The sequence below is a fragment of the Halichoeres trimaculatus genome, unplaced genomic scaffold (genome assembly GCF_033239565.1).
Source record: "Halichoeres trimaculatus isolate MK-OKI-2021-1 unplaced genomic scaffold, fHalTri1.1 fHalTri1_scaffold_9, whole genome shotgun sequence".
Taxonomy (NCBI): Eukaryota; Metazoa; Chordata; class Actinopteri; order Labriformes; family Labridae; genus Halichoeres; species Halichoeres trimaculatus.
The window spans coordinates 10,969,252-10,994,495 of NW_027437188.1; the positions used below are offsets into that span (position 1 = coordinate 10,969,252).

Sequence of the window (25,244 nt, forward strand, 5' to 3'; positions counted from 1 at the left end):
TCTTCTGACTGTGCTTAATGCACAACCTCCTTGTGTTTCTCCCTGCAGGAGGTTCACTCCGAGGAGATCGACACCGACTCGGCCTACATCCTCTTCTACGAGCAGCAAGGTGTTGAGTACTCCCAGTTCCTGCCAAAGATCGACGGCAAGAAGATGGCCGACACCAGTAGCATGGACGAGGACTTCGAGTCGGACTACAGGAAGTACTGCGTCCTCCAGTGATCGTCTTCCATCAGCCGGGACTTCACCTCCTGCTTTGAGCAGGAAGCACCAGACTGATCCAGATCCATCTGATCTCAAACTGCTAACAAAGAGTCAGAGCTCGCTCATGTTGAGTTCTACTCTTGATCGCAAACATGGATTAGTACAAACGTTTACCAAGACGACAATGAAGCCCTGGTGAAAGCACTAAACTGGCGCACTTTGCTGAGCCTGACAAGCAAACCCCTCCCCCTCCTGCCTCTCGTCCTGCTACTCCCTGTGTGTGACCACCCTCGCCATAACGCACATACGCAACATTAACCGCATACTAACACATCTCTGAATGTATGCCAGCAAGTCATGAAATCTAACTCTGCATTTATCACCTGTGATGTGGAGCTGAAACAATGCTTACTCCCCAAGTTATCATGTGACCCACGCCCAGACGTCTCACCTGAGGAGGAAGGAGAAGATTCCAGGTGTGTTTCAGGCCGATGGTTGGATTCAGTGTCTCTGTCAGATCTGATGCGACTGGGCAGCGTAATGCTTAAGTCCACCATCTTATCTGTGGAATCTTTTGCTGATGTTTTAAAAAAAGTGCTTCTCCAAAGCTTTTACTAGCTATAGTGTCACTTCATTCATACGCTACCTCATCGCTTCACGCAGCGTCGGCCAACCCCCCAAACTTCTGCGTCAGTATTATTCTGATAAATGCTTCCTAGGAGTCATGGTACACACATTTCATTTAGCTTCACTCTCACACTCCCTGAGGTGTGAGAGGAAGAGTGTTTAACCCTGCAGCTGCCAAATACCAGTGCTATTTAGTGCAATTGTTCCCATATTTCCCCTGAAACTCAGAACGCTTCAGTGCTGCTCTGTGTTTGATGAGGACAGGTGCCATGGTTCAAAAGAGACGCTACGAGAATATGATTCAGTATCTGTTCAGGTTTTGTTTTTCATTCTACAGTTTGTTGTTGCTGTTGTTCTTTTTTTTGTTGATTTTCTGTTTCTGAATGTGTGAGGAGCAGCTTCAGGCTTATATCAGAGAGGGGTTCAGGTTATTTTACAGCCTGTAAAACACCTGTCACCTGCTGCAGCTCTCACCTGTTGTGGTCCGGACAAAAAACTCTTATTTTATGAAGCAAAACTTCTCCTCAGTATCCAGATTTACTCCACACACTCCAGAGAAACACTACTGACCTGTTTTCATTCTGGAAACTCAAAGAACAAAATTTTTGTCTTTTTAAATTTTAGAGACCTAGGTGTTTCAAACCAGTATAATAGTTATTTTTATGCTCTGTTGTGTCAAAACGTGTCAAATCAACCAAAAGAAGGAGCAGTTTGTTTGCCCAGTGGGTCTTGTATCTGCGCTCCGTCACAACTGAAGCTCTTTAAAAATCTGCATACTAAAAACTTTTAGAAATAAGTCGGCAAATAACAAAAAACTTTCAATACTTGTATGGTGTCTCAGTAAGATGCACATTACGTATCAGGGGAGAGCGACAGTGATGCTCCCTCAGTCTCAACACTCTCCTGTGAAGCCGGTGATCCACTGTAACGCAACTTAAAGGCTGTAATCAAGCACCTGAGACACTTAACTGGAGTTTAAGTGGCTGTTCTTTCAGTCACTGCCCACCTTTTTCCAACTTGAATGCCAGAAAGTTTCCTGGAAATCTCAGCAAAGCTCTCCCTGTCAGAGAACATGATCTTAAAAAGGATGCTGCAGAAGTCTGCACTGTTAATGGGAAAAACAGAAGATGGTTTCATCCAGTGAAAAAGTCTGCTGAAGAAAACGACCACACAGCTAACATTTAAACTTGTGTGGTGCGTGTGCGTGCGTGTGAAAAAGGCACACGGCAGCTAATCTACAGCTGAACTCACGCAGCACTTGGCTCCATGTACTGTTTGCAGACACATGCATGCCAACCCCACTACGACGCCACCTTTTAGCTTCTGCAGGTCGGCACCTTTCAGCAGCTACAGCGCACCCACCTGTCCATTCACCCAGCTCTGCCCCTAACCTGTCATAGTTACACACAAGTCTTGCACAATTCTTTTCTTCACTAATGCATAAAGCACTAAGTTTCTTTGCAGTGTGGAGGAATAAATATCTGATCTGCAAACCCAAAGCTCTTTCCTGTTCCAGACTGTAAACACAGTTCACTTGGCTGTATAATGGCTCGTTTTTTAACTTGGCACAAAACAGGACTCTCAGCTTTTGCAGCCAGCCTGGGGAAACTCCAGGAACTGCAGCTTTTTTATACCGGCTACATCTTTCACCATCCATGGTGGGAGGGTTTAAGTCACTTCTTTGAGGCCAATCATCAGATATTTTTCACCTCAAATTAGAGAATTTCTCCTTTTTTTAAGTGGTAAAAACAACAACCCTAAATTCTTTGTGTTTGTGTTAAACAGACCTCAAACTTCTGTGGATAAGTTTTAAATCTGTTTTGTTTTGTGCACCATGAAAGATCTCCTCCAAACCAAATCCTTAATTCTGTGTCATCACGATTTGTGTGTCATAATCATATCATACTTGATATCATGCAAAAATGTTTTAAGGTCAGATGGGTGGAAATTTTGGTTGATGAATTCCCCCAAAAAGTACCTTCAAATACTCCACTAATCTCAGGTGGTTTGTTGTCCTGTTGAGAGCTGCAGCAGTCTGAGTCTGGACCCCTTACATCTCTCCGTAAGCTCTGAGTCTGCTTCTCTTCCCCGCTTTATTCTGCGTCTGTCTGAAGAACAAACACGTATTCCTGCTATGTGGACTCCAGTCTGGTGTGTAGCAGTTGTGTGGAGCTCCTCGGGCTCTGTCTAATCACTGTGAACAGAAGAAGCAGCAGACGGTTGTAAAATGATCCCCTCTCTGTCTCCTGGATCACAGGAGAATCCCCCGCTCCCTTTGTGTTTGCCCCTTTTTTAGCTGCTGTATTTATGAGGAGGAAGTGTTGTTGATGTGGATGTATTTGGAGAGAAATGTCACTGAATGAAACTTTATTTTTCTTCACATTTGTTGAACAAATGGAAATGTACAGATGAGTGCTATTTATGTCTGCTTGCTTGGCTCGTTTCCTTTCCTTCCCTCGTCCCCTCGTGGATAAGTCTGTTTCAAACGTCACCATATGGCTCAAAGGGAAAAAGAAACGTCTCTTGAGAACTCAGTTTGTAATGTTTGCTTCATTTTAAAGGTGCAATAGCTGTCAAATTGTCTTGTTTTGGCTGTGAATGACCCTAAAACGGCTGCCTGTGTGATGCTAAGCTAACATACCTGTAGCTTGAACTGTATTAGCAAAAACTCAAAGTCAGGGTTGATTTCAGCAGAACTTTGAAAAGACTGAGCTTGGACGCTGAAATCAGACCAAACATATGAACCACAAAGACTGTATGATAAGCCCCTCCCATTTCCCCGCCCACAGAAGACTATTGGAGTGTCGGCAGGCAGTGCAATCTACTACTGAGCTGTCTGTCAGTGTCTGTAGCCACTTTTTATTTAAGTTCATCTCTGTGGGGTCTGAAGAGGAGTTAATTTAAAGAACTGTTTTTGTAATGTGTTTGTTGAAAGAGAGCGACATCGCACTGACATGAAACATGTACATAAAAATCTGTTTTGTAAATAAGCCAATGAAAATGATGTATTTGAATATGAACTGTACAAAATACTGTCCTCGTAGTTGTATATGGAGTGAAACTGTTGATCTGTAACAAAATACTCAAGCAACAAATTAAATACTGCAGAGGAAACGACCGCCACAGACTGACACATCTGCTTTTATTGTTTTCAATAGTTTCACATGGAGCATTTTTTATTTAAGAACTTTGCTGTTTGAAATGTTAGATTTGATTTGAAAATAAAACAGTACAAATCAAACTTATCAGGGCAGGACAAGCAACTTCCATTAAAATGATACTTAAGTGATGGTTCCCCAAAGCTCTGCCCCCCCAGCAGGCCTCCTGGGGGCTGACCAATCAGAGTGAAGAGGGTTTGTGGAGCGTGGAGCCTTAAAGAGACAGCATCTAAAACATATTGTTTCAGACAGAGGCTACAGTAAGAGTGTACTTAAACACCAGTGAGACGAATACAGAGTGAAAGTCATATTTAAGTGATTAAAAAAGCTAAAATGAGTAAGTGTTGGTTTAACAAGTTTTACAAAAAATTAGACATAATAAAGATAAAAAGTCAGAATTACAAAAAATGTCCCTATATAATGTCATTATAATAATAATATTGCAAGATGGTGAGTCATAGTTATTGAAAATGGGAACTGTTTTATCAAAACTTAAAAAATATTTATTACTAAGCAACAGATTTGGATTTTTGTTTATTATTTCAGATCACAAGATTTTAGTTTACAAAAAAAATAAAATCCAATTTTTTTAATCATTAGAGCTTGGTTTTTTCTTTGGTTCATCTATTTTACAGATGGACACTGGTGTTTGGTGAGTTACAGTTTTTCCAATGGGGCTGGCTTGGTTTTTTGTTTTGCTTTGTTTTGTTTTGTTTTGTTTTGTTTTGTTTTGTTTTGTTTTGTTTTGTTTTTTGTATTTATAAAAAAAAAAAAAAAATAGAGAAAAGAAGAGTTACAAAGCCGAAAGTCTGTGCCCGGCAGTGACAAACACCTGAAGTTAGGAAGCTGCACTCTGGTGAAGGCAACATGAAAAATGTGACAGTCAGAGGAAACATTAAAATGAGCTGTTGATCCTCTCCCAGAGCTTCCTGCTCAGCTGTAGTCTCAGTTTGTCTCATTTAAAGCTCCTCGTCCTCATCCTCGACGTCTTCTCTGCACAGTAAGAGTGTCTGCAGTGAGTCTGAGTCTGTCTGCAGAGGAAAGGGGAAACCACACTCAGGGTCTCTGCTCAGACTTCCCCGAAACAAAGCTTGCAGCTGATATTTGGGTCCCACGCAGCGTTACTGTGGAAGGAGTTTTCGTTTTCTGCTTTTATTAAATGACCAACACATTCTCACATTCAGCCCACACACTGGAGACCTCAGAGATTAAACTTTTAGTCATTAGGCACTTTTGTTGGGAATTATTACCATAAAACATTCGGACACTGAGTGTGTGTGAGAGACTCATGGCTAAAATAATCCTCTATCTGTCTTTATTTTACAAAACATGGAGGAAAAACCAAGAGCTAGGATCTTAAAAGCCCCTGAAAGATCCTGATGTTTACAAAAGACAAAATCTATCAGAGGTGTTAGATTCGGCAAAGATAAGCACAAAAAAGAATCAACAATGGAAAGTTTTATCATGAACAATTATTCTGTTTGCAGACATTTCTTTTGTACCATGTATTATTTCTGCCTTAGTTTTTTTTTTTTTTTATCTCTGTCATACCCAAATTTATAAGTATATATGTCTTACTTTGTTCCTATATCTATAAATAATACAAGTCCAAAAAATGTCTTAGTTTGAGATATTAAAGACAAAAACAATGCCTGAGGTGCTCTAAAAAGTAAAAAATAACCTGCCAATGGGGTAACATGTCTTTCTAGTTTAGTTTTGATTATTTGTTTATTGTTTCCTGGACAGTCCCCTTTAATTCACTATGCAGCAAAAGAGGCAGCTGTAGCCTGTACGGCTAATTTCCAGCTGTAGTCCCCGGCCAGTTGTAAACTAGGCAGCTTACAATGTAAACATCAAAAGTGAAGAAACAATTTAATACAAAAGAAAATACATAAAATGTATGGTTATTAAAAAGGCCTGAAACAAAAGGAAGTGACTTACAACTTATCACACAAAGTGAGAACATGAGACAACAAAAGGTGAAGAAATAATCATAAAGGCCACATTCAAAGCAGGGATCAGACATTACATTAAGACATTACATTAAGACATAATATTAAAGCAGGCAGCAGCAATGACTATGTCACATCCAACACATGGTTTCCCATTTGACCAGGATTAGTGTCTACACCTGTAGTTGTCTGTAAGCCACAATTTGAGATGGGATATAACAGTGGAGTATTCGTGTATGTCTTTGACAGTGTATGTTGTATTGCTCAGACAGAAAATGATTGCTGACCAAAAGTGCTCTTTCTGAATGGAATTAGAAGGTCACCTCTTGTGGTGCCTCTAGTAGCCTGTCTGCCTTTGTATTGGACTGTGAATGAGATTAGGAGAGGAGGAGCAGTATCATGTAGAATTTTGTATTCAATAACATCTTCCCAGCTCAGTAATTGATGGTTATTTAATATAATGCAATGATGTGAACTGTTGGGCTTCTGGTCCAGCACTTTAAGTGTTTTTTTTTTTATAAAGAGTGGCTAGTGGCTTTAATGACGAGCTGCAAGTTTGGCCCCAGCTTGTCAAACAGTATGTTAGATGTGACATAATCATAGCATCCATAAACAATTTGGCAGCATAAAAAGTCAGTGCATTTCTGATAAATTTAAAATTGACCCGGCTAAATTTGACCCTCTTAATGTGTGCTTTAAATGAAAATTTTGAATCAACAACAACACCCAGATACTTGAGTTGTGACACAATAGTAATGTTTTGACCAGAAATTGTTGTTTGGCCCAATGTTGAGTTGTCTTTTAGTGAAAAACATGCCTACAGGTTTATTTACATTGAGTTGAAGGCATGAGTTGTTTAACCAATTTGTTAGTAAATTCATGGCTTTGGTGAGTTGGGCAGCAGCTACATGTTTTGTCTTGGCGTGCACATATATTATAGTGTCATCTGCATACATTTGATTTTTGATTTCAGGGCAAACAGATGGCAGATTATGAATATATGAGCTAAACAAAAGTGGTCCAAGTATTGATCCTTGTGGTACCCCAGTGCATGAATTAAGAGCTGATGAAAGTTGGTTGTTCACAGAAACCTGTTGACTTCTACCAGTTAGATATGACTCAAACCATTTGAGTGCCAACTGGGAGAAGTTAAAGAGGGACAGTTTGGCTATAAGGACCTGATGGTTGACTGTGTCAAAGTCTTAAATCAAGAGACTTAGCCAAACTAAGCAATTTATTTATTTGTTTGTGTGTTTGTTTTTTAATCTACTTTAAGCCAGTCAGGCATCAGTTTTGTCTTTAATTTCTTGAAATCATACAGTTTTCAGGACTTCTCAGCTGAATGTGGCTTGTATAACGCCTAATGAGACAATTCTTACAGAAAACAAAACATAAACACTTGCATATATCTCAGATTTTTTAGTGTTTTTTTCTGTAGGTGTGTTGGCCCAGTGATAGGCGAGTGACCTGTGCAGGTGTACCCAACCTCTCATGCAATGACAGCTGGGACAGGCTTCTGTGTGTCACCCCAAATTATCTTTATTAATAAAATAATAATGATAAAATCAAACATTAAAGATAATGTATGTGAAGATGATTCCCCCCACAATTAACTATTTCTGACCTTGATGTCTGAATGTAACTTGTTCCTTTTTGTAATTCATGTTACTTTAAAAACGTAAGGTTACAACTGACTGTTATTCCCGTTTACTTCATGATTCATTTTCTAAAGCTTTACTGAAGTAAAGGATCTGAATATTCCTGTCCAATGATTTCCACTAAAAGCAAAGTTTTCAGTTTGATATGATCTAATGAACAGACTTCAGGAGGTTTGAGCCAATGGAAACCTTCAGTAAAGGGCGACCCTGTTAGAGCGTCAGGTAAAGTGTCACACACACACACACACACACACACACACACACACACACACACACACACACACACACACACACACACACTGTGTTTGCAGCTTAGACTGCCTGCTGCTACTGTTCATTTCCTCTCTCAGTGATGTGGTTGACACAACAGCACACTCCCTCTGTCAAACCACACACATACTTAGGTTCTTCAAGAGTTTCAGCTTTTCCGCGTAGCTCCATGTTTGTTCTGTGAATAAACAAAGAACACATTCAGAGAGTGGAGCTGCAGACACTGGAGGATGTTTTATCAGACCGGAGCTCTCCTGACACACAGGTACGGCTGATTCAGGTTAAAATGTGAGGGGGGGTGTTTTTTGTTTCTTTCTTTCTCTAAAGCTGTATTTTCTTTCACCAAACTTCTCGACATAACTCATAATTTTTTCATGTCTAACCTCTGATATAAGTTTTTGATTGTTTTGTTCAAACATCCTCTCTTTGGATCTCTGCTGCGTTCATTGTCCAGGCTGCTCTGAGACTCTTTCAGACGCTTTGAGGAGGAGACATGATGCACAATATCACCGCCACCATCCCTGGACGGTGTGCAGGTGAGATTTACCTCCAGGTGTGTTTTTTCACACACTTTGAGAGCATGTTGACTCTCTTTTTTTTTGTTCTTCTTACAGATTGGCACCTGCAGCCGCCTGTCCTCGGTCTGATCGCGGCCCTCTCCTTCACCGTCTTCATGTTCTTTCTGCTCGGGGTGATTTACCTCAGAAAGTAAGAGAGATGAGACTATTTCATCCAGAATTTAAACAAAGACCACTCATGTTAATCTCATGTGTTGGATTTGAAGAAGTTAATGTTTGAATCCTGGTCACACAGCTGAAAGCTGGGTTTCCTTCACCTCTCTGTCTGAGAAAACCCTTCAGACCGGTTCAATCAGGGGGAAACTGAGAGCTTTGGATTAAAATCGACCTAGTTTTTGTCATATCTCATGGCAGCAAAGATAAAACAACAACGAGAATCACATCTTGGGTCATATTTTGAAACCTGGGCCCTGCTGCGTCTGCTGTTATGGGATGCGTCAGTAAAAACAGGTCAGATTGTTCTCAAGAGCCTGCAGCCGTACAGTTGTTAGATTTCCACAGGAGACGTCTCTTTTTGTCCTGATTTAGTTCAAATGCTAAACTTTCAAATATTCTAAACTGAATGCATGCAAATTAAAATATTTAAAGCCCTTTTTTGTTTAAATTTTGACAATTTTAGATTATAGCTCAAATCAGCCCCTAAAACTGTTTGAAAATTCACTTTGATCAATCCAAAGATGTGATTACAAAATACTGAGCTATCCAACTTCTGAGAGGTTTGCTCATTCTTACACTTTATACTCAGATGAGGCTCCTCCTTGTTAGTGCATCACAGAGGTGGTCAGAGGTGTGATTAACATGCCAGGCTGCTTTAACAGGAAACTCCTGCTCATCTCTTTTTTTTTTTTAGATCCAGTGTTTCTCAACTTCTTCTTTGCAATTATCTCAGATACTCTCTACGAGGCTCAGACCAGGAGAGTTAGCTGGTCGTTTAAGAACAATAACATTGTGGTGAGAGAATCTTTGGTAGTTGTTTTGGTGCTGTGGGCAGGAGCCAAGTCCACCTAGAAAAAGAAACCTTCATCTTTTCGGCAGAATGAAGGATGAAGTGCTCTAAAGTTTTCAACCTTCTTCCAAAAAAAAAAACAGTTCAGTGACTTAAACTCATCGTTTCTTGCAGATATAATTTTCTGCTGAAGAGAGTTCGGGAGCTGCGGGGAAGCACACTGATGCAGAGAGCTGTTCCTCGGGGGGAAGCTCCAACCAGTCCTGTGAGGCCGGTCCCATCAGAGGAGGAGAGGGAGGAGGAGGAGGAGGCTGAGATGCCCCCGAGGCCCAGTACCAGGGTCAGGCTGTCCTCCAGGAGGCTGTGGAAAGGCCTGCAGCAGGTGACTGCCACAGCACCTACACAAACACAACAAGCTAAAAGATTTCCACAGAATTAACTGGTTAAAAATGTTGTAAATATCATGGCATTACATTAACAGAAACAGGTCTGTGTCCTGTTTGTTTTGTTGTGGATTTCTGTGCATTTCTATTTCAAGCTGCAGCCCGTTTCACTTCATAGAAATCTTAACTTGCTTTTGAAGCTTCAACAGCGCACTGATCATCTCCTTCCTTCTCAATGCAACACAGAGTCCTCGTTTCACGAAGGCAGACCTGAACCTGCTGCAGCTGATCAAAGCGGGGAAGGAGGGCGTCTTCTACCAGGCCAGGATGACCAGAGGGACATGTAAAGGCCACAGCATGTTCACCTGCAAGCTCAGTAAGGAAGGTACGGAGGAGAGGAGTTTCAGTCTCAAAGATGTGAAACAGAAAGCAAAGAGACAGATGTCTCACAACCTGGACACAAAACAAAACCAGAGGCTGTACCCACAGGAAACCGTCTGAGGACTGAGCATTTTGTGCAAATGAGACAACATGATATCTTTGAACATTAACAGCTCAGAAAAACCTCTTTTTTAGCCTCTGTTGAAATATTCTGTTTTGGATACTGTCTCTTTAAGGCTCCCTGATCGACACACCCTTTCTCTCTGACTGGCCAGCCCCCTGCAGATCTGTTGAGGGGCGGAGCTACAGGCAGACTTTATCTTTCTATCTTTGTTTTTCACCAGGAGTTCGTCCCAAAAGTGTGGAGACAGAAGTTTCCATCATGAGGAAACTGGTGCATCATAAAAACATCCTGCAGCTGCTGGACTGGAACACCTCAGAGGGTGAGAGTTTCAGAAACTCACAGCAATCTGCTCTCTGTTTCAGACACTCCTGTGGATTCATAGAAATTGTGTACACTGCATGCTTTAAAGAGCCTCTTGTGTTGATTGGTGCAGAGCCTTACATCCTGATCATGGAGTATGTGAGTTACGGCACCCTGAGGACCTTCCTGCAGACCAATAGAGCTCACCTCAGTGCAGACAAGGAGCTGCAGAGCCTCCTCACTATCGCCTCCTACCACATCGCTCTGGCCATGCAGCACCTGCGCTCAAAAATGGTGACAGCTCATCATAAATCTTCAATTTTAAAAATACACACCTGATCAAAATTTTTAGAGCAGTTGAAAAAAAATTGCATGAATTTACATTTTTCTTAAAGAGGTTTAAGTAAAGTTTCAAAAAGCAATGGAAAAATGGGAGTAAGACAATAAAAACTGAGTAAGCAGTTTATTGCTAACATGTAAAGTGAAATAGGCTGTACATCAGCTGATCAAAAGTTTAGGACCACAGACTTTAAAAGACAAAATCTGCACAAAAATGTGAATCAACTGTGAATTTCTGTCAAGCGTTCACTCTGTCATGACCTCCTGATGGTAAAAACATAAAAGCTTTCTCTCTTTGAATGTGGTTGGATTGTTGAGCTGCATAATCAAGACCCCTCAGCGCGTCATCCCTGCTGAGGTTGGACGCAGTCACTTTGAATTTGTTCAAAGATCCTGAGGGTTATTGAACTGTCCGTCATGACAACCATCGACCCAAATTCAGGCTTTTACTGGTGCTGACTGCTGCCCAGTAACCATCAGACAGCACTAGTGAGAGAAGAGCTTAAGAACAAAAATAGTCTTCAAAGGCCTCTTTCCTTCGGCGCCACAAACTCGCCGTTTGGACTTTGAAGAGAGCACCAAACATGGGACACTGAAAAGGGAAGAAAGTTTGATTCTCTGAGGAGAAAAAATTCACCTTGATAGTCCTGATGGCTTCCAACGTTACCTGCATGACAAGAAGATCCCACTGAAGATGTTGTCCACACAGCACAGTGGAGGGGGCGCCATAATGATCTGGGGCTTTTTCCTTCAAAGGACCAATGGAGCTTCAGGTTGGTCAGGGGCGTCAAACAGCAGTTGGTTATGTGGGGATGTTGCAGGAGGCCTCCTTCATGACTGAGGGCCCTGGTCTGTGTGGGAATGACTGGGTTTATCAACAGGACAACGCCTGCTGACAAAGGATTTCTCCCAGAGGAATAACATCACTCTTTGGACCATCCTGTGTGTTCCCCTGATCTAAATCACATTGAGAACATTTGAGGATGGATGGAGAGCCACGTTTATAAAAATGGACATCAGTCTCCATGAAGCCATCTTTACTGCCTGGAGCAACGTTCCCAGTACCCTCCTGGAAACACTTGCATCAAACATGAAACAGATTTTTGCAGTGATCAACAAGAATGGTGGAGCTCGTCATTCCTGATTCCTCTTTTCAAACTTTAATTTCTATTTAAGGAGGTTTTCTGTCTTTTTCAGCTGTGGTCTTCAACTTTTAATCACCCGATGAGCAGCCTGTTTCAGTTTGTTGTTTTCAACAGGTCTTAACATCTCGATCAGGTGTGTATGTACCTATAAGTTGTTCTAAAAGGTCATGTTGTGTCTGTCCTGTAGATCCTTCACTGTGACCTGGCTTTGAGGAACATCATGGTCAATAAGTTTCCCTGGGAGGTGAAAGTTGGAGAGTTTGGCCTGGCTCGGGATCTGACGAGTATGACGAGCCGACGGAGTAGCCGCTGGAGAAACCCGCGAGTAAGACAATAACACACACATCAGAAGTCGAATGGATAAACATTTAGAGCTCCCTCAGACCAGCTGTGGCGTAGGTTAGAAAGCCTGCCTCCTTCATATTAACAGGAGGGTCATGGAAAATGTGACAACCCTGGTGGGAAAAAAAAGTACTTTATTGAATTTCAATTATATGCCTTTTTTCAAAAGTATATTGAAAATGTATTAACACAAATTGTACTTTTTGTTAATATATAAAAAGTATACTAACATACTGTTTTAACGCTAACACTTTTAACACACTTTAAAATAGTTACACTTTAATGCACTTTATAGAAATATATTACACGAAAATAAACTTTAAGTAAAAGTCAGGTGTATTGTGTGTAAGTGTACTAATTTAAAATTTGTTTTTACATAAACTTTTGGTATTTTTATGATGTACTCTTCAAATTTAATTGTAACGTACACTGAAAGCATATTTTAAAAGTACACATTTTAATATCAAATATTAAGTCAGACAGCATTTTAAGTTATGTTTGAATTAATTATGTAGTTATTGGTGATTTTACCTCAAGACATTGTTTTGGAAAGTGTTCAATAGCATTTCTATGAAAACACACTCAGCCTGTGGTATACTGGTAATACATTTGCAAGATTGTGCAATGTAGAAGGTTTAGCAAATAATAATAAAGTATATTGATTATCAACTGCTGAATATGCTCTTTTAGTATTTGGAAGAAGCTAATAGTACAATGGAGCATATTATTACCACAGTAGAAAAATTCTAAAAGTACAAAGCTAATATATTTATGAGACACTAAAAATAATTTTAATGTATTTCAAATACAACCAAAATACTCTTTAAGTTAACGAAATAAACATATATCAGTACATATTAAGTTTAATACTTAAAGTATACAAAATATACTTTAAGTTTTTCCACTTTAGTACATAAAAGTACAAAAAATAAACTTTAAGTTGAGCTTAATTACAATTTAATGACAATTAAAATATACTAAATACATAATTAGTTGTTCCAAAATAGCATGCTTTAAGTGTACTTATCATAAACAAACTCGATGTATATTGATGAGAAGTGTGGCTCTAAGTATGCAAAAGTATGCTAAATTTTAGTAAACTTAGTATTTTAATTTTTTCAGCAGGGAAGTCATTGAACTTTCCGTGACCCTTAGAGTCTGTTTTAAGACATAAGCGAGCATCCATACTCCAGCTCCTCCAGCCACAGTCGACACAGACGTAACCACTGAGACCTCCATCATCTGCATTTTTAGTCCCCATTTAAAGACTTTAGCAAAGCATTTTGGTCTTACCAGTTTTTTGGACCCTGAATTGACCATAGTGCTTGCCAGGTTGTTTTGGAAGTTTGGAAATTAAACACCACACAATGTTGAAGAAAACTAGAGCATGAGATGTAGTTTAACACACTCTGACTTCTTCTTTTGCAAAACTTTTTATGTGTGTGTGTGTGTGTGTGTGTGTGTGTGTGTGTGTGTGTGTGTGTGTGTGTGTGTGTGTGTGTGTGTGTGTGTGTGTGTGTGTGTGTGTGTGTGTGTGTTTAAACTTCCACAGCAGCGTGTGCCGCTCCGTTGGTACCCGCCTGAGTACTTCAAGAACAACTACTACAGCTTCAAGGGAGACGTGTGGGCGTTTGGCATCGTGCTGTGGGAGATGCAGACATTTGGTGAGCTGATGACATATATTCTTCAGACTTTTGTTTTTTATCATCTCTTTTTGATGTATTTTAGTGATACTTTTTCATGATTTTGACACAATGAAACATTCAAACTGGCCAAATATCTAGAACTGCTCATTGATTTCTTTGTCCATGAGATTAATAAGCATTGAGGCAAGCAGGTAACCTCAGATTTTCAGTAAAAAAGAGTGATTTGATCAGGATAAAAGTCTTTTTGTTTCCATTTTCAGGAACCCTCCCTTACCCAAACCTGGAGACATCAGATGCAGTGGTGTATCACATCTGTATTGGTCATAAAAACACAAACCCAGAGGGCTGCAGACCAGAGATGTAAGTGAATACTAACAGGCTCATGTACTTTTCAGGTCTCATCTCTGATAAGATTTATACCCTGAAAAACAATCTATGAATCTTCAATGATCCAGTTGGTGGATATTTGAGCAGCATAAATGTTGATCTATTGGACTGGACTACTCCACAGACTTCACATCATGAGGGATTGTTGGCTGGAGCCTTACACACTGAGACCCTCCTTCACAAACATCGTCACCATGCTGGAGAACATCATTGAAAACGATGCAGTAAGACACAATGACTGCTTATTGAAGTTTTCAGACATGAGAAATTTCACTCTCACTCATGCTAAGAGTGTGTTGTAGAAATGATGATAACCTGAATCATGAGACGAGTAAAAACGTAAATTTGTTTGAAAGGCTTTTTAACAGGTTAAATATTTGTCAAAAGTAAACTTTTCCCTGCTGTTTTGTAGGATTACGTTGATGTTGAGAGTCCGCAGCTCTTGAAAGATGAAGCTGAATATCACGAAGCTAAATGTCTGCGAGGAGCCAGCATCTCTTTGGAGGATACAAACACCATCTAAGTGAGAGTCAGCATCTCAGGCGCCAAGGGTACAACAGGAGGATTAAAAGAAGATTAAAATTGTGTTGTTTTTGAATAATTGTACAAAAATATACTCTTAAAATAGTTCAAATGCTGAAATAACAGTTTATATCATGATCAACATCTTTAAATAAGTCAAATCTATTTTTCTATTGTTCAAACTGCTGTAGTGTCAAACCTTTTTTTGTTTTTGAAAATTTTTTAGATATTGTGTCAACTTGTCTGCAAAGTTAGAGGCAACGGATCAGCCTGTTCACTTTATTGCTGATGAAACAAAGGGTGTACTTCTTTATCCCTTTCTGGACATGTTTCCAAATGTTTGGAATGTTGAAATTTTGTAAAAAAATAAATAAATAAATAAAAATAAATAAATAAATAAATAAATAAATAAATAAATATTATTATATTGACGAAGAAATATCAGACCATTTTTAATGTTTCATTTTATATTTTCAGAGTTTAACACAATGTTAATAATATACGGAGCTTTGTCAGATCATGGTGGGGTCCTGATATGCACCTATATATTAAAAAGGGGATGTCCCTCGAGGGCCCCTGTAGTAACTTTACATGATTGACAGCTCTTTTTAAAAGTCCGTGTGTGGCAGCAATACATTTTTGTTGCGGGTTTGTCACACAGCAGACACATGTGTCATTTAAAGTTTCTGAAGTTGCTTTACATGGACTTTAATCAATAAATTCTTTCAACACTTATTTATTTATTTTAGAGATTTATAGAACAATAAAATTTAAAAGTTACCGTGAACAAGTATCCTGTATTTTCGACACACACCTGCAGCAGCCTGACCAATGCCCTTCTTGTTTTCAACGCATGGTGCGTTCAGGAACGCCTCCGTGTCTTTGAGAACCAATAGGATCCGCCTCCTGAACATGCGTTTTTACGACATAGTAGTCCAGTGACCCCTGTCCCTTTTCTATTACTGTCTTTTGAACCATAGAAGCATTAATAATGTCTCTACGTGTTTTAGAAATAATCTTCTTCTTTTATTTCGCCTCTCATATTCCTATCACGTTATTTATTGACCTACAGGCTCTGCTGCCCGGACATGTGTATCCTCAGCCGGTAAGCAGCAGCTCCAGGACTCAGACGAAAACGTGATCCAGCAGTAAGTTAAAAGTTTTCACTCTGTGTTTTTCCTGCAGCTGAAAGATCTCCTGAAGTGGTACGCGGAGGAGTTCAAAGACCCCATGGTCCTGGATCCTCCGGAGTGGTTCAGGTCTTTCATTTTCTGCGAGGCTTTGTTGCAGCTACCTTTCTTTCCCATCGCAGCATATGCTTTCCTAAAAGGTCAGTGAAAGTTAAAATGTAGCATGACATCTGTATGATGGTTGCATGAAATTAAAGTCTCACACCAAACCTGCTTTATAATTCATCAGTTTTATTGTTATGTTGTTAATTTAAACAGTTGCAAATACACAAGTACTGTAGTTTTGTACTTAATAGAGCTCATTTGACGGACAGTATTAATAGTAAACTGTTTAAAGTTTCTGCATAAATCCAACTTTTGATTCACATTGTCGCCACTTTAGCCCAGTCGATCATGTGGGGAAAAAAAGACCAAACAACGCATTTTCTCTACGAAAGCGTCAAAGAAAGACGCCGATGGATTTATTGAGACCACAAGTTTAGGGTTGAATACACAATTTATACATTTTTGATCTATTGACACCATTAAACAAGTCGCCGTTAAATCTGAGTTTTTTCCAATGAATTTTGGTTTGCTGCTTCCTGCTCGAGCGTTAGCAGTTAGCTAGAAACCAGCTTAAACCTGACCTCTGCTGGAGACTCAATGAACTTCAAGGAGAAAAACAGGTAGTAGGTACAGGTAGTTATGGTTTTATTTCTTGATATTTCTGCCACTTCAAACAAATCTGTTATAATAAAACAAAGGTTTGCAGATCTGCATGTGTTATGAACATCCAGAATTCTCACTTTATGTCCATGTTTACAATATGGGAAAGCAAAATTCCCATTCTTGAAGAAAATCTCTGACTCAGTTTGGGGACAGATTCAGACTTTTTCTGACTCGAGTGCCCAAACTGGGGCCCTGACTTTTGCACAGGTGGCACTAAGTATGTTTCCACATACATAATAAACATTTTTTACCCACTTTTCATACTTAAAACTACAAACACAAATTAATCTAAAAGATTTTTTATTATTGTTTGCAACATCAAAGTCTTCCTTGCTCAAATCTAAACAGCCACCACATATTGTCAATATATTTGCTAAAATATTATGATGAAAAAACAAGAATTTAATTAGTTTTTAAGTGAACGGTCGGTTACTTTGATTCCTTTTTTTCTTAGACATGGCCATGTGTTTTTTCATGTCATTTTAAATGTGAAATAACAGTTAGAACTTGTGTTTAAATGATCAGCCTATAGATATTTGTATATGTGTGGTTCATGGTCCAACGGCTCTGTGGTCTTTCTAACCAGTTTGTTAACCAGTTTAAACCAAAGACACAGTGCTTGGATCCTCTTTACCACTTCTTTCATGTTTCCCTTCCTCAGGTGGCTGTAAGTGGATCAGGACTCCCACCATAGTTTACGCCACACATGTCGCCACCACGCTTGTCCCGATCCTTGCTCACATCCTCTTCTACCAGTTCCCTCTGGAACCCCATCCTGGTCCCCAGACCCTGCAGGAGCGCTGGCTGCTGGTCTCCATTTATGCTCCGTACCTGCTGATACCTGTGCTGCTGCTCCTCACCATGCTGTTCTCCTCCTCGTACAACACTACAGTCAAAGCCAAGAAGAAGTGACCCTTATCCAGCCTGCAGGGATTAAATATCTCTTATTTTATAAAATGTTAATTTTCATGACTTTGTGTTTGTAAATACATTCATTAAGCTGTGAGACGCAGACTGAAATACATTGGGACTTTAAGCACATTGTTCTATAAGCTCAAATGTTTTCCTTTAATGTTTCTCTGTAAACTAAAAACATGTTGGACATGTTTTTTTTAATCTGATAAAAGATAAATCATTATAAAAGGTAACACATTTGTACCTCATATCTTGAATTGACATTACTAAGTCATCAGTCTGAGTTTACACCTGTCCAGTGCCTTCTGTATAAGAATATATGCATTTATGCATTTTCACATAATCTAATGCAATCTATACAATGCTGGAAAGAAAGAGGAAATTTTTAATGCAACAAAGAAATCAGACTTTATAAACTCCTGTACTCCTGTTTGTCTTAAGTCACATTTAACAACCACTGGTGCCATGATCAGGTTGTGAAACGTGTCAGATTGACCACTTTAGATGTTTTTAACTTGAGGGAAACACTTGTTTTAAGTATGAAGTGATGTAATTTTTTTATTTTACTTCAAAATATGTTCCTCTTTTTACAAGCAGGATTTTAAGTCATTAGTAAAAGGAAATAAATATAAAGAACATCAAACTCAGAGAGTATCTTGAATGTTTTAGCAGCTTTCTTTTAAAAGAGTGGGATAAATTTGAAAGAAGGCACAAAGAGGGTTTGGTTTCTTGGACCTTTTATTTATGAGTGTAAAACTTTTTTAAAAGTTAAAAGAAGTTGTACTGGTGAAATCCATTTCCCAGTTCTGGTGCACTACCATCACCACCACCAACAACAACAAAACGATAAGCAAACAAAGAAACCCTGGGACAAAGCTCAAAATTATCACACCAGATGCCTTGTCCCAGATTTTGAGTGTTAGCATCTCCAGAGCGAATGATGAACGGTCTCTGGATTCACATTGATATAAGTGCTGGTAGTATCAGTGACCTATATGAAATCAACTGAGATTTTTTTTTCTCAAGTCAGCTCTGTTAAAAACACAAACAGGTTATTTTCAGCCACTACTTTTTAGCCACCAGAGGGCGTCAGAGCTAAATGAAGGTTTTGCATGGTAGACTGATACACGGTATGCTTGTTTAATACTTCCTTTTCCACCCATAAATACATACAAACTTTAGAGCTGTCTGTTTTAAAAGCTGTTTTTAATAATAAAATATTGTTTATATTATTACTGAATATTTTCCTGTTTATTGTTCAAGCTGAAAAAATGTCTATGAAGCAGATTACAGCATTCAGCAAGATGATAAAATTAAATTTCTCCATGGATGGCCATGACGTGCAGTTACCCAAGCTAATTTGCATTGGAAAAATATGTGAAGAGCCATAGTTTGAAATATCAAAATCATTTCAATCATTCTCAATATCTGATGCATTCACATATTTTGTTGCTTACTTTTTATGACTTTATTTAAAAAATATCAAAATTACACGTGGTATTTGTCAGATACTGCAAACACAATAAAAAGGATAGTAAAAGAGAAAAAATCACGATAAAATATATATATATATTTTAAAAAGACCCAGTTTATGACATGATTTAGATTAAAGTCAAGGCAAAGAAACTGGGGTTTTAAAAAAAGAGAGAATAGCTTTATTGGTAACAAAAGGGGAGACTAAAAGTAAGAATTTAAAGTACAAATAGGAGAAAAAATGTGTTACAAAAATACACTTAAAAGTGATAAAAGAAAATAAACAGGGGTATCAATACATACAACGAATTAGGCAATTAGGCAAACCATCATTCTGTCTAAGTAGAGGAACTAACCTTCGCAGCGGAAGGAGAGGCTGAGCCAGTCACCGCGGAGGGATAGCATATATAGAAAGAAGAGCGCTCTACGTTCCAGTATTGTTAGAGTGAACAGCAGGAGGAGAGGAGCTTCTGCTGTTTGTGTGTGGAGCTTTGACAGCTCTGTACACAGATTAATAACTCTTTATTTTAAACAGCTGCTTCACGGACTGTCGATTACCGTGTATTTTCATATAGACGGACACAGTAGCTGTTAACGGGGCTAACATTAGCTGAGGCTGGACGACGGGGGAAGCATCGAAATGAACGTTAATGGGAGAAAATGATGCTCAACGGATGAATCATCTGTGTCCCTCAAGAGGAGACGTGTTTTTTTCATGTGGACCTTTCTCGAAGACTATAAGGACTCCAGATCATTTGCATGTTATTGTAAGCATGTCTGCAGGGACTTACTATGAGGTTAGCTGTAGCATCCTCTGTGTTGTTATGTCACTGTCAGGCTAACAGATAGCTCTCTGTCTGTAGCTGCTCGCTCTCTGCACGGTCATGTCCTGCAGGGCTGGCATCATGTAGACCGTCCCTCTGAATCACGTCTGGAGACTGGGGACAGACAGTGTCAGTGAGCCTCCTTGGAGAGTCAATGCAAAGCTGGATTGCATCTATCCAACTGGGTTAAAGACTGACAGCTGGCACTGAGAACAGTTTAGCTCTGGATTGTTGCTAGCCATGCTCAGAGCCGTCTGTTGTGTGTAACATTACAAACATCCCAGCCAACGTAATTACAGGCCAAGTAAGTGCATCATGTCCTGACTGTGACTCCTATTTATGCAACAATAGGTCACACCAGGGGGAAGAGACAAATATTTACATCATCTCTTAATCTGCTGATGCATTCAACACTAGCTCGTAAAAGTGGAAGAAATATCCAATATTTGTGGAAAAAATCTCACTGAAATTTTCAAATTGAGGACTCCAAATTGCTTCTTTTGCCTGAAACCCTCTCTGCTTGAGAAATCCTTGAAACTATAACTCAAATATAAAAAAGACACCTATCATGAGATAAATCTGCAGAACAAGCATCACCTGGATTGAGTGGATCATTCATTCCAAAGCAGGACCCAAGGTTTACCCACCAAGACTCAAGGTTTACCCACCAGCTGGACCATCACACCATTACAATGGAGACCGTGGGGGACTTTGAGTACAGCAGAAAAGACCTGGTAGGACATGGAGCCTTCGCTGTGGTGTTCAAAGGAAGACACAGGAAGGTAAGTAAACAGCATGTCTGCAGTGTGTTCTGGCTTTTCTCTCCTGCAGGGAAGAAGGGGCATGATGCTTCATATGAAAATCTGGGTCAATGCAGGATGCAGTTCTGCAGCAGAAACAGCATATGTGGGCTGTCACTAATTTTAGAGGGTGGTAAACTGCACTGCCTGGGTCTCGATATCTACAGGAAATCTCGTGGCTGCAATGGTTGATTTTAGCATAATTTTACTGGTTAAATGTCTAAATGTCTAAATGTGTTCATGTGGTTTGGTTCATTCATGAAACCAGGATGAGTCAGGCAGCAGTGAATGACTCGCTGACGTAAAGAGGAGGCAGGATGGAGGATGGGGTGCAGTGTTTTTCCTTTTTAAGGATGCAAGCCTCACTTACGTAACAGTTGCAAATTCATACCTATTTTAGTTTTGTGTATCAGTTTTTTCCATTTGGGTCACACAGTGTTTCTTTGTTGTTGTTTTTTCAGGATAGACCTTCCCAAGATGATGATGTATTTTATTATCGAGTCATGCATGAATGATATCCCCAGCCCATAACAGGCTTCAAAGAAAGCACCATTTGGCAAAGAAAGAGCCCAGAAACCAAAGTGGATACGGAGATAATAAGATAACATGAAAGTTTGCAAATTCTCAGCATTAAAGTCAATCAGACAGAGCAGTGTGTTGTAGGGATGCATCGATAACGATTGGTGGTATCGGTTATCGTTGTATTGGTGCTAGGGATGGGTACCTTTTACATTTGAAACAATACGGTACCAATGCCCAGTACCAGGCAATCAGTATCGGTACCAATTTTCAGTACTTTTTTGTGTTTATGTGGTGAAGACTATCAAATTGTTAATAATAAAATCTCATTTTTTCAGTTTAACGTATTTATTATTCAAAAATAACCTTGCAATGCTGTGTTCAAGTCCAGCGTGGAAAATCACCTACTCTTCCACTCCCTCACAGTGACGAGGATGTGTTCAGGTACCTAAACATGGTATCTGTCGATTTTATGTGAATCGGTACTTTTGACAGAATTCGAGCGATACTTATAAAAGTGCCAAATTCAGGACCCATCCGGTGCCTCTCAAAGCTGGATTGGCATAAGTAGGAAGAGATCCATGTTACCAATCAAGGCAAACAGCTCTATGCCTTTTTTTTTTTCTTTTTTTTTTTACCAGTGCTCTTTGCTACTTAATTTGAATGCCTCCTCTGATGCACTTGCTTTGTTTTTTGCTGTATTATCAGTCAACAGGTTATAAAAGTTTACATTTGGAAAGAACAAGTGTGTATTCTTAAGAATTGTTTTGATGGTAAACATTTAAATATTTTATAGTTTAAATAAATATTAACTTCAGTAATTCCATTTACTCATTTTTTGCCTTTTACCCAAAACATTACCAGTGTAATCCCACAGTAGGCCATACAGGTTATTCTTTAACACTGGTATCGTATTGGCATTGATCAACACCAAAGCCCAGGTATGGGTATTGGTATCGGTATTGGTATCGGTATTGGTATCTGTATCGGTATCGAAACCACAAAAGCTAGTTCAGTGCATCCCAAGTATGTTGCCTTTATTGCAACAAGTCATGTCAGGATTTTGAGGGCAGCAATGTGATGAAATATCAGTGGTATGGCTACTAGGGATGTCCTAATATTACATTTTCACTTCCGATACGATACCGATACTGCAGCATTGAGTATTGGCCAATACCGATATTAATCTGATACGATATCAGCATTTAACATGCATACTTTTATTACTTATTTTGTAGTATATCTGTCATGTTAGAAAAGGCTTGATTAAGTGATATTATTCAAACAAAGAACAGTAGTCAGCACCAGTAGGTATGAGGAAAAACTGATCCATTTATTATTAGCTAATGGGTAACAGAAACTGCTTTTGTCGGAGTGCTTATATCGGAGATTTATACCAATACTTGTTTTTTGCTGATATCGAACCGATACCCGATATCAATATTGGACTGGGACACCTCTAATGGCTACTGCACAATCATGCTCCTTTAAAACAGTCCAACTCCCAAAAGAGGTGTCTCTCCCGGTTTGATTCAGGGCATCTGTACTTCATGACTCCACAATGAGGCTAATGCCACAGTCCTTCACTAATCTCAGAACACATTATCACATATCTGATAATAAACTAACATATCACATCTTTCAGTAGTTCAGGTGTCGCAGTTTGAACTCCATTTTGGTCTGTTACTTAACTCTGACTTCCTCAGTATGAACTGAAGAAAGAAACTGATTTCTCATAATTTACTCACAGTTTACAGGTCTCAAGTTTTCATGAAATAGCAGCATCATTGTAGAGATGTGGAGAGAGAGGGAAAAGTCAAGCTATGCCGGGTCAGCTTTGTTTCTTGCTGATTGGAATTAGTTTCAAGTTTTGTTACCTGCATTTGGATGAAAGTACCTCTCGGCAAAGATAAAACAAAAAAAACTCACAAAGAGACGCTTTGATGTTATTTCTGTAGTGTGTGATCTGCCTGCTTTTGCTCTCCTCACACCGAGCGTTTTTCTACACCAAACTGATTCATCAATACTACTCTGCTCACAAAAGGATATCAAACCCTCCATCTAACATTTTGGTTCAGAGATGTTCTTGCTTTTAACTATGCCTGCATCTGTTTAACATCCTTCAAATATGCAGTATGCACATGACCAGTAGGGGCGGCATAGAGGCAGAGGGGATTCAACAGTTTGTGTTGAATGAGTTCGTTTCTAGAAGCACATGAGCCAAACTAAATGGAAACAAGTGAAGGACAGTAAAGGTAAGGGGTGAGGCTTGCAGTGTGTTCAGCCTAATGCTGATCAGTCACCTGAGCTGACTAAAGAAGTCATCACTTGTGGGGTTAACTTTGAGTGAACTTACAGGACCCTCCATGAGCTTTGTCTCTTGTTCACACCCTGGGTACCTGCATACAGCCTGAGCGCTCTGGTGTGCCGTCTAGAGGTGTCCTCCAGTGTCCCACAAAATGCACATGGAAATATATGAACAGTTCTGTTCATGCAATTGTGCATCATACGCTGATTAAACAGCAAGTATGTCGTCATATTAAGTATATCTCCATCTTTATTGAGCATTTTGTGTTCAAAATTTCAGCTGATCTATCACATGAACTTAATGTCTCTTTATGCAAATTCACTGAGCCAAAGGTGTAAATTTAAAGCGTATATCATAAAAACACTTGTTAGCCCTCAGAACCTATATGAGCTCCTTACACTTGACTTGGGTGTGGTTATCTATTCCAGTCCCAGCAGGACGTGGTGTTGGTGTGTTTGTGTGTTAACATGTGACTGAGGTACAGGAGATGACATCATGTTGCCCCCGTTGCTGCTGGTGTGAAACAGATGGTGCTGAATTCCTCAATGAACACCACATTAGAGCCTCATCACTCCTGCTGCTGTAGACTCCAGTCTCTCTGTGGAGATGATCCCATGACACTTTATCCTCTCTGACTCGAGTATCAGAACTAATACAGATAGTACTGTCATACTATTGGACTAATCATACTGGAAACAGAACCACTAACTTTGTATGGATGTGATATCACAACTGTATCTGTTTGACCTGGCTCAAGTCCAAGCTGGGAATCATCCCAGTGACTAGCTGTGGTCCATCAAACAGAAACTCTGACCAGTCAGCTATCTTAAAGGCACGGAGACACTTGGAACACAAAACTGAAACAGTTTAACACATTTTTTGTAGTAAAATTTTGAGCTGCTTTGATTTTAATAAAAAAAAAAGGTCCTCCGCTTTCCCATGTTTTACGCATGGCTGTTAAGTAAAAATACTTGATGTTCAGAGTGAATGTGCGTAGAATTTCAAACCTCTACATATTCATAAGTTGTAGAAATCCCTGAATCTGTAAATTGATCAAAATGCTCCTTTCTAAAACTAGCACAAGATCGTCATGAGACTCGCTGAAATGATCACACACTGGCTCATGACACATTAAAAGGGCAAGGGTTGTGTCCGAAATCACTCACTCATTCCCTACTCACTACTCACTATATAGTGAATTAGATGTAGTTGACTATATAGTCCACTACATCAGCTAAATTAAAACAACACACTAACGAACACTACTCACTCATTTGCAAGCCGCTGACAGTGACGTATTGACTCTCGCGTCGCTCACAGACGGCTGAGGATTTACAGTTATAACTTTTCTTAAAAACTGCAAAACAGTTTTTATTTTAGTGATACCTAAAATTATATTTAGCTTATTTTCTGCAACAGCCAAATATAATAGAAACATTTATAATACGTTATTTTTAAATGAATAAACCATATAATTGCGTGGAACTTATGCTGTGTTTAAGAATTACAAGGTCCAGTGAATGCATCACCCGCGTGGAACGGTTT

General features: G+C 39.4%; 4 protein-coding genes across 7 annotated transcripts in view; all 4 read left to right on the forward strand.

Moving 5' to 3' along the window:
- Positions 1-2,038, forward strand: part of usp32 (ubiquitin specific peptidase 32) — a 66,849-nt gene extending 64,811 nt beyond the window's left edge. For all 4 annotated transcript variants that reach the window (XM_074679249.1, XM_074679250.1, XM_074679251.1 and 1 more), the window contains exon 34: positions 49-2,038. In XM_074679249.1, coding sequence (XP_074535350.1) covers positions 49-222 — 174 coding nt within the window. In that variant the 3' untranslated portion in view covers positions 223-2,038. The remainder of the gene's footprint in view (positions 1-48) is intronic.
- Positions 2,039-8,033: 5,995 nt separating this feature from the next.
- On the forward strand, positions 8,034-15,179 carry LOC141798328 (tyrosine kinase receptor Cad96Ca). Its single transcript, XM_074680210.1, has 12 exons — positions 8,034-8,134; positions 8,324-8,405; positions 8,484-8,577; positions 9,568-9,775; positions 10,023-10,161; positions 10,502-10,600; positions 10,715-10,875; positions 12,253-12,390; positions 13,960-14,071; positions 14,314-14,413; positions 14,565-14,664; positions 14,853-15,179. The coding sequence occupies exons 2-12, from the start codon at positions 8,363-8,365 to the stop codon at positions 14,961-14,963; spliced, it is 1,305 nt and encodes a 434-aa protein (XP_074536311.1). The 5' UTR covers positions 8,034-8,134; positions 8,324-8,362; the 3' UTR covers positions 14,964-15,179.
- Positions 15,180-15,826: 647 nt separating this feature from the next.
- tmem97 (transmembrane protein 97) lies at positions 15,827-18,931 on the forward strand. Its single transcript, XM_074679804.1, has 3 exons — positions 15,827-16,067; positions 16,148-16,292; positions 17,522-18,931. The coding sequence occupies exons 1-3, from the start codon at positions 15,954-15,956 to the stop codon at positions 17,770-17,772; spliced, it is 510 nt and encodes a 169-aa protein (XP_074535905.1). The 5' UTR covers positions 15,827-15,953; the 3' UTR covers positions 17,773-18,931.
- Positions 18,932-19,671: 740 nt separating this feature from the next.
- Positions 19,672-25,244, forward strand: part of ulk2 (unc-51 like autophagy activating kinase 2) — a 61,098-nt gene continuing 55,525 nt past the window's right edge. Inside the window, exon 1 of the mRNA XM_074678976.1 lies at positions 19,672-20,854. Within this exon, the coding sequence (XP_074535077.1) occupies positions 20,765-20,854 (90 nt within the window). The 5' untranslated portion in view covers positions 19,672-20,764. The remainder of the gene's footprint in view (positions 20,855-25,244) is intronic.

What these genes read in the sequence shown, in the direction of transcription:
- tmem97 (XM_074679804.1), top strand. Translation starts at nt 15,954, where the DNA reads ATGTCTCTACGTGTTTTAGAAATAATCTTCTTCTTTTATTTCGCCTCT. An exon ending in GACATGTGTATCCTCAGCCG is followed by an intron (nt 16,068 to 16,147) that starts GTAAGCAGCAGC and finishes TTTTTCCTGCAG; the next exon opens with CTGAAAGATCTCCTGAAGTG. An exon ending in AGCATATGCTTTCCTAAAAG is followed by an intron (nt 16,293 to 17,521) that starts GTCAGTGAAAGT and finishes TCCCTTCCTCAG; the next exon opens with GTGGCTGTAAGTGGATCAGG.
- LOC141798328 (XM_074680210.1), top strand. Translation starts at nt 8,363, where the DNA reads ATGATGCACAATATCACCGCCACCATCCCTGGACGGTGTGCAG. An exon ending in GGGGTGATTTACCTCAGAAA is followed by an intron (nt 8,578 to 9,567) that starts GTAAGAGAGATG and finishes CGTTTCTTGCAG; the next exon opens with ATATAATTTTCTGCTGAAGA. An exon ending in GTGGGAGATGCAGACATTTG is followed by an intron (nt 14,072 to 14,313) that starts GTGAGCTGATGA and finishes TTCCATTTTCAG; the next exon opens with GAACCCTCCCTTACCCAAAC.